The sequence below is a fragment of the Sinohyriopsis cumingii genome, chromosome 2, assembly GCF_028554795.1.
Source record: "Sinohyriopsis cumingii isolate HCF-2022 chromosome 2, ASM2855479v2, whole genome shotgun sequence".
Classification (NCBI taxonomy): domain Eukaryota; kingdom Metazoa; phylum Mollusca; class Bivalvia; order Unionida; family Unionidae; genus Sinohyriopsis; species Sinohyriopsis cumingii.
Genome location: NC_142962.1, coordinates 14531013 through 14540664, shown reverse-complemented (window position 1 = coordinate 14540664; position 9652 = coordinate 14531013). Strand labels below are relative to the sequence as shown.

The 9652-nt window shown below is 33.6% G+C and overlaps 1 protein-coding gene across 1 annotated transcript in view; it reads left to right on the top strand.

Moving 5' to 3' along the window:
* Window positions 1-8254: 8254 nt before the first annotated feature.
* The window catches only part of LOC149804367 (protein farnesyltransferase subunit beta-like), a 63253-nt gene continuing 61855 nt past the window's right edge, over window positions 8255-9652 (top strand). The window contains exon 1 of the mRNA XM_089939480.1: window positions 8255-8366. Coding sequence (XP_089795606.1) covers window positions 8274-8366 — 93 coding nt within the window. The 5' untranslated portion in view covers window positions 8255-8273. The remainder of the gene's footprint in view (window positions 8367-9652) is intronic.

Sequence of the window (9652 nt, the reverse complement as noted above, 5' to 3'; positions counted from 1 at the left end):
TATTTATCAAGCAAATAAAATACTGCATTGTATTTAGGGTACAAACTAATTCACATATTCCCTCTTAAATAAATTCAACAGACATATTCTTCATGTAAAACGTATGATTAAACACTGCTAAAAATATTAATATTTTATCGACTATTCAATTTTCTCCATGCTACATTTTCGTTTGAGGCTATAACCTTTCGACCCTTTCGGGCGGTACACATTAGACCCTAAATTTTCCCCATGTTAAAATCCCGTTAGACGCTATAAACTTTCGACCATTTTGACATCGGAGTCCGTTTGGTTGCAAGTTTCAAGCTATACTATATGCACATCTAAATTTACCCACGAGTCGACAAAAGAATTGCATAGCTTAGTTCCGTCATTTAGATCAACGATGCCAGAATCTGACAGACCTAAATTTTAAAGTACGCATCTTCTAAGTCTTTTGTAGCCTGGAAACCAAAATGACTGGTCACTGAAAAATTAGTTCAGTTTAGTTTCAACAAAACATACAATGTCAAGAATCGGAAAAAGAAAGGTAATTATCCAAATTAGTGTGTCTGAGACATTTTATGATTAGATACTCAATTATGACACGTTTCCAATTTCCAGCTTTAAAGCTGCTCAGCTTGTCAAAAATATACTCAGTTTATCTGATGAGGATAGATAATTCGTGGTTGTATTGAAGTTTGTTTTGAAGTTGTTCTTGTTATAGTTCTCTCCCATGGATGGTCAGGCTGAGAGAAGAGAACGCTAAAGGTGCATACTGTAATAAATGTCAATATATTGGCACTTTCTAATGTCTTTTTGGGGGGTGGGGGCACATTTGATATAGAAGCACAGGTCAAAGTTGTCACAATTATTAGCTACAATGTCTTAGCCTCAAGCTGATTTGCTGTGGTTGAGGATACGAACTGATCCCACATCACGTAATGGAGCAAACAAAATCATCACTAAAGTCAGAAAAACAAATAGTATAGGAATCTACTACATAAGTATAATCATGCTGTGAAAGAAGTTTGGCTTATTTTGAATTGATTAAGCCCTTACACGATAAAATAAACTGGCATGGTTACACTATCCTCACCATGTCCGCCATGACAGATAACGCGAGACTCTCGCCGTGACCCCTTTTCTATGTAAGGCTTGCCAGACCATATTTGGATATTCCACGCTATGTTATTATCAATCAAGTGGCGAATAATGGCTTCTTGGTGGAATTTCAAAGTTGCCGATAAACCGTATTTATTTTTAATGCGCAGAATTTCTGACTCAGACCGCGCCATATTTTTACTACGATTTGTTTACTTTTCCAAATAAGGCCTCAGAGTCCTTATATGGCACACAAACAAACCAGGCTGAGAACGGAAGTAATCATTATTGGAACTAATATTGCGGACGATCTTAATGAAAATATCGAATTAAAAGGTAAACGAGATTTTACAACTATTTCTACAATGATTTGCAATACTTCCTTTGTTGATTTATTTCAAGATTTGTGAATTTGGACATTTGGTACAGAAGGAATGCAGTCTGCTGATACGATCGGCGCCACCTTGTAATCTGAACTGTGCCAAAATCCGTGTATTAAGCTCTGCATGTAGTCATTATTGATCTCGACCAATATATACTGGGATTGCTACCCAATATCGTTCGTGCCCGTATGCACGTTTTTAAAATAAAATTGAGATTGACTCACCCGCTGATGACGTTGACAGCCTCATTGCATGTTTATTCGAAAAAGGCGGGCCAACAAAAGAGAAACAATCAGGAAGTTCTGTAATTCATACATTTTATGTAGCCTCAACAGTCTCTAGTAAAAATCACCCGTTTGTCCGTATGTACGTGAGATGCAAAAGTTTTTGTTGAAGAACGTTTCAGAGATGGCGTACATCGTCATATCCAGTTAATATAATGGAATATGCATCTTTGACTTTGAAGAGGAAGGAAAGCTCCCAACCCCAAAAATGATGGAACTCCGTGGTGAACATAAGCATTTAATGCATAGCAGACGCACTAGTTTGGCGACCCAGTAACTAACTCTTGTCTAAATATAGTCACTCTGGATTCGTCTGTCTAAATTATATGGAAATTAATATTGTAAATTACAAATATAGAACAAACAGAATGTATTATCCCTTTATTCTACAAGAAAGTGTATGATAATATGAAGTGGTATTACATGGAGAGAGCCTGCCAATACAGGGGCTATGCTGCTGTGTGTATTAAACTAGATGCTACATATATCTTGTTCATGTGATCTTAGTAAATTCTACGTAATTTCTTTGTGCTGAAAGAAAGGCTTCCCGGTACATTTCGAATTTTTAATTCTTTTTTACTCCTAAACAGACTTTTTTTTCATCAGTGTAGTCTTTTTCATGACTAGAGTTTGGATGTTAACCCACATAACTCTCTAAACCGTGTACCGTCTAGCTAATCAATAAACAAATCCATGAACTTTCTTCTTCATTTACAGTAAACCACACGTTGTCCGTAGCATACAGTTAACACTCTAAATCCCCAATAGATCAGTTTTACTAATTTTATTCTCTTGTTTTTGCACAGTGACTTGTACCAAATTTGTATGCATTATTACAACATTTTTCTCAAAGTCTCCATCTATTTACTGAATGTCACGTTATTAATTAATTTGAAGTAATCCAATAAAAAAAATTCTTTCTCAGAATCGTTTGAAGCTTTCTGTCTCAAACTCGCGTTCAGCTCAATGTAATTTTAAGCAATTGATGTTGGCCTAACAGCATAGTTGTATGTATCTTTCCATTTTCAGACTTTATTAAAGAAAAAGCATTAAATTTATGTATAATGTCACATGCTTGTTTGTAATTTTCAGTCTACACAATAAGTTTGGTTCATGTAATTTCTAGCTTTGAATCATCAGTCACTTTATTGTGCATGAAAGATAAATCAGATTAATATAGCATTCATTTTTCTGGAACTAACGCCTTGTGCTTGAACTGATGTAATGGAATCCCCAGTATCATCACTATTGCCAGCTATTTCGAGCAGAGTTTGACTTCTTTCTTTTCATCAGCCATAGATTTCTTTATTTGCTTTAGCTTGCTTGGGCGGTATCACACTAACTCTATTATCTCCCACCTCCACCCCAATCGCAACATACATGTGGTAAACTTTCAAAACTTCCAGATCTACGCCAGATATATTTAAAAATGTATCGGAGTTAAAACAGAGTGCTCTGTAATAGTGCACATGATCTAACTAATAGTTTCCTGTACATACATTCCTAAATGCTTCGAAGATAAAACATAACCGGAACATATATTTTCACATAAGAACATTCAGTTTGTTTGTAATCAAATAAATCAGAATATCCAGAAGAGATTGATAATCATCATATGAAATGTTTGAAACACTTATACTTGTAAATAATATTTATGTTAGTGTTTTAGCAGAAAGTCCTTTGAGAAAGACATTCGTATCTTAGGTATGGGTATCCTGTATATGTATATGGTAGCGAGAAAATTTGCTATTAGTCTTTATCTTTTAAGTCGCCAAATTTAAAATTAAATTTAAAATTAGTATTTAGTTGTTCGTTGATTTTTTATAATAGTGTACACAACAATATTTATATAAAACTGTTGCAAATTAGAGTCGTAATTGTTCTGAATTTTATTTTTGCATGACTGTATAGCTGTAAGCATGATTCCTCTCTGTGTGTGTGTGTGTGTGTGTGTGTGTGTGTGTGTGTGTGTGTGATTTGGATTTCTAATGTAGCATTAAGAAATTTTTAGTTGTATCACTACGATGTCTGCAGTGTGGCAGTTTATAGTGATGTCTAGCACTTGGGTATAATGTCGCAGACATGTAGCATGATGTCCCACCCAGTCACATTATCCTGACACCAAGCCGACTTGTCCTAACATTAACCTCTTAATGCTGAACGCCAAGCGCGGCAGTTGTTTGATACATTTCCATAAGTATTTGGCTCGACTCGGTAGGGGTTCCAACCTACGACCTCTCGCATCTGAGACGGACGCTCTAACCACTTAGGCTACCAAAGATTCGAAAAACTATGAAAAATGATGTTAACATAAAATTTAGTTTTTAACCTGTGAAAGCTTATCCAGGAAATATCGTCATTAACAAAATCATCCACAAGTCTAGTGTCTTCCCAAAACGATGGTTTGTAATACAAGCTTTTCTAGCCACTGAAATAAAAGGGTGACTTATGGTACACACTTTTTCCTTCTACTGTGATCTAAGAATGGTTTGTAAATTGTAATACATACTTTTCTATCTTCTGTTGTTATGACTCTATGGTCTTAAACTAAGTAACAGAAAAGAGCGAAAACCAACAAGTGTTCTAAAATTCAGCAAACAATTTATCTCCCTCGAATACAAAAGTGACAATTTAAAATGAACTTACAGTATTGTAAAGTAAATCCTAAATAATCCTAATAATCTATCACAACTATGAAATTCCAAATAAATTCTAATAGTGAGTGTGTTTATGAGACTTTAGTCTTGACTTAGATAATATGTCAATGGCCTGGATTGTGGCGATGTGTCAGTAGTCTTTAGATGTACCACAATAACATAATCCAAAAATGTCCTTATCTGAATTCACTATAATTCCAAATTAATGTTTTAGTCCAAGAATAGTGTTGAACACTTTGTAATTCCAGTGAATAAAAACTGAAATAAATAATTCCACCCAAATTAAAAATTGAATACAACAATAAGACAGATTCTGCTTCAGACGTTAAGGCAAAAATGAATAATTCTTAGATAAACAAGATTACATACCCCTCTACTTAACCTAGATCGCAATTACCATTTTCTGAAAATACTCTGTCAAGTTTATGGGAAATTTTCATTCTGGAAATTTCTAATGTCAAAATAAAGACCGTATCTTTAACTAAAATTCAAGTAAACATCTTTACTATTATTAATCATCTGAATTTTTAACTCACATTCATAGAGATATATTTATATATGTATTATGTTTTTTACAATATAATGTTGCTGGTCAGGTAGACCATTAACTTGTTACAAATATACATAACATATAATCGTTAAAAAAGTCAACAAGCAATAAAAAAGTAAATATATATAATACTGTAATATAATGATGGTTTGTAATTGCAATGTCTATTTAATTTGCGTTGTTTGTAAGATTTTTTTATTCATTATATGCTAAGGGTTATGTAAAATTTTATCTTGAAGCTGACCTTGTCCAAAATCAAGTTCATTTTCAACCCGACTATAATCATTGATTTTTGGTTTTGTAAACAGCAAGTTTATCTCAATATGAGTTCAGAACATTGGAAATTCCCCACGACATGCCGCTCCTACCTCAAGTTTACCACATTCTATATTATAATTTTATAATTTTAGCAACTGAACTTGTCTAATTATAGCTTGGATTGTTCTGGAAATGAACTATATATATATATATATATATATATATATATATATATATATATATATATATATATATATTCTTCTGGGAATTATAGGGAATTCAGACAAGGAAACCTGGATTATATTGCTGCTGTTGGTACATCATTAACATACAGGTCATTGGTACATTACTACATTAGAGACCACAAGTCACAACATGCACATTATTTGGATTACCACTAAGGTTTATTTAAAACTTTATTTATTATGACTTGTGTTCGAAATTCTGTGATTATTTGGGATTTGATTCGCAATATCATAAGCTATATTTGCATTTTAACTTTGTATTTTAGAGGATAAATTTTGTTGAATTTTAGAAACATTGTTACTTTTCGCAATGTTCTGGTATTTAGTTTAAGATCATGGAGTCGTAACAGTAATGCACACTTTCTCCATTTTCTTTAATATAAGGATGGTTTGTAGTACACGCTTTCTTCCATCTACTGTAAAATAAGAATGGTTTGTAGTACACGCTTTTTCCATCTACTGTAAAATAAGAATGGTTTGTAGTACACACGTTTTCCATTTACTGTAATATAAGGATGGTTTGTAGTACACACGTTTTCCATTTACTGTAAAATAAGAATGGTTTGTAGTACACACGTTTTCCATTTACTGCAATATAAGGATGGTTTGTAGTACACACGTTTTCCATTTACTGCAGTATAAGGATCGTTTGTAGTACACGCTTTTTCCATTGACTGTAAAATAAGAATGGTTTGTAGTACACGCTTTTTCCATTTACAGTAATATAAGGATGGTTTGTAGTACATGCTTTTTCCATCTACTGTAAAATAAGAATGATTTGTAGTACACGCTTTTTCCATTTACTGCAATATAAGGATCGTTTGTAGTACACGCTTTTTCCATTTACTGTAAAATAAGAATGGTTTGTAGTACACGCTTTTTCCATTTACTGCAATATAAGGATCGTATGTAGTACACGCTTTTTCCATTTACTGTAAAATAAGAATGGTTTGTAGTACACGCTTTTTCCATCTACTGTAAAATAAGGATGGTTTGTAGTACACGCTTTTTCCATTTACTGTAATATAATGATGGTTTGTAGTACACGCTTTTTCCATCTACTGTAAAATAAGGATGGTTTGCAGTACACGCTTTTTCCATCTACTGTAATATAAGGATGGTTTGTAGTACACGCTTTTTCCATTTACTGTGATATAAGAATCGTTTGTAATGCACACGTTTTCCATCTTCTGTAATGTAAGGATGGTTTGTAGTACACGCTTTTTCCATCTACTGTAATATAAGTGATGGTTTGCAGTACACGCTTTTTCCATCTACTGTAATATAAGTGATGGTTTGCAGTACACACGTTTTCCATCTACTGTAATATAAAGATGATTTGAAATACACACGTTTTCCATCTACTGTAATATAAGCGATGGTTTGCAGTACACACGTTTTCCATCTACTGTAATATAAGTGATGGTTTGCAGTACACACGTTTTCCATCTACTGTAATATAAAGATGATTTGAAATACACACGTTTTCCATCTATTGTAATATAAGAAATGGTTTGCAGTACACACGTTTTCCATCTACTGTAATATAAGGATGATTTGAAATACACACGTTTTCCATCTACTGTAATATAAGTGATGGTTTGCAGTACACACTTTTTACATCTACTGTAATATAAGGATGGTTTGTAGTACACGCTTTTTCCATCTACTTTTATATGAGGATGATTTTTAGTACACACGTTTTCCATCTACTGTTGTTGTTGTGGGGTTTAACGCCATTTTTCAGCACACGATAGGCTATGTATGGCAGCCAGTATTAATGGTGGAGGAAGAACCTGGGAAAACCCCGGGAAGAACCACCGACCCACGAGAAGCTACTGGCAAGCTTTCTCACATACCCACATTGGCCGAATCCTAGACTCGAACTCACGCAGAAAGAGGTGAGATGGAAGTGATCCGTAACGGATAGCGCTTTAGACCACTCGGCCACTCGGGGCCCCTCCATCTACTGTAATATAAAGATTAAACCATATCTGTGTTTCTAAAAATTATTCAGCTGTTACCATTTTTTTGTTGATCTAGTTAGTTCAACGCATGTTTAAAAAAACCTGTATCAAAAACAGATTGAGTTAAAAAAGAATTATTAAGTTAATAAAATCTATTCCAAAATAAATGGAAATTATCAATATTTGATACTCAAAAATTTGCAATAGGATTTTCCATTTTTTAAAAATTCTGTCCCAAAAGAAACTAATTTTATATTTCCTCTGCAGAAGGATGAAAAATATCCAAAAACATGATGGGCTATGCCATTCACGATATTATAGAACACAGATAATTTGTAATCATTTTTTTTTTTTTTTTTTTTTTTTTATTTTAAAAATTGCCATACACTTTCACAGAAAATAGCCTTAATATGAGCATAGATTAGCAAGTCTGTATGTATTCTGGTCGCTTCGAGTTTAACAGTTTGTAGCCTACATAAGTAAAATTTGGGAAGATCATCACACACTTTGAACACTTATTTCATCCTGTCATTTTATTTATTTTATTTCAAGTTGATCCTAATAGTGAATATTTAATGCATGTCCTTTTGTGCTGCAATGAAAGTAAATTATAAAATCTATGTATTTCGTGAAGAGGAACAAAAATATTTCTTTAGATGTCTTTTAACGAAACTCTAGCCTTTGTAATTCTGATAGACATCACATGATACCATTTAAGATCAGTTATCTGGCATAAAGACAGTAACGTTATCCCACCTATCAATGATCAAGCTTTTAACGGATTCAGATTGTAAAGATACCACATTCGAAATACTTCGGTTATCTACGCGTAAAACATCAGAACTGATGGATGCCTTCAAATTACACTGCTTGAAGCCGAACTTCGAGTCAGAGAGAACCAACGATGATAACCTCCCGACAGCAACTTCGCTCGAACAGGTTCTTGTCTAAGCTAGTCTTGAAGGAAGATTTGAAATATGGACTTTGTACCCCTGTCACAGAATCCCACTAGCACTGGTGCATGGAACCTGTGGACACATTCCACATTCTACGTTTCAGATTGTTTGTTTTTAGAAAAACAAGCCACACTACCACCATGTCACAATGTATATGTGTTTGCCATTTAAAAGTAGATTAGTATATGTTTTTTAAATGGCATGGCATGCATATTTGAGCATTTTTTGTTAATAACTCTGTATAGGTTCAATGACATTGTTATGGTGGAAGTTATGTATCTTTGGAATCCTATTTGGAATTATCTTATGTTAAGAATTGCAACATTAACACCACCAGCATTAAAAAAGTGAATGAACTTTTTTGTGGTATTTATCAGGAATAAATTGTAAGGAAATGTAAACAAAAAAAAAATCAGAAAACCTAAAATATGATAAACATTAAGCTTGATAGTTCGGGTTTAGTAGGACTTGTACTAGTCCTACATGTCAGACCTCGACGCTGATATTTATGTTGTGGGCATCAAGGTCTTACAGCCTAATTAACGGCGCTGTGTAGTGTGTTTTGATGTCGACTAACATCATTATGAAAGTAAAATTTTCAGGAATATTTCACACAGCTGACAACTAAAATAACCACTTTTCTTCAAAGTAAAATCATAATGTTTTAGTCAGACTTTACTTACTCTGATGTCTTTTCTCTAATAAATTCAAATTATCACAAAATAAATGGGCCTGTTTTCAAGTTTCGCTGGCCTATATTTCAGCTGGCTGGAAAGTGATAAAAGCTGGGAATGCTGAAATCGGGTTAAGTTGAAATATTATTCTTTAACAAAATGAATAAAAATGTATTATGCCTATTGGAAATGTAAGCAATGGTTTGTTTCGTTCAAGAAATATATCCCAAACATGAACCTACTTGAACTTACTTCGGCATACCTTGACTATCGTCGCATTGCAAGAAATTCAAATGTATGTCAGTGGAACATGAAAATGTGTCCGTTTGCTAGTATCATATTTTCATTTCGCCAGAATAAAGACAGCATAGTAAGTATATTATTTACACATAAATTAGTGGAAGAGTGTTGATATAGGCTGCCAAGTGTGTGGGATGTACCTGAAACTTTGATTACTCATACCGATGTCGTTAACATTGGAACACGCTATACAAGGCCATTATTTGGATAGTAAGACATAACACTAAAACAAAAACAACATGTGCTATGTCTAGCATTGTAGGACTAGACTTGTACCACAGTTTGGATCAAAATA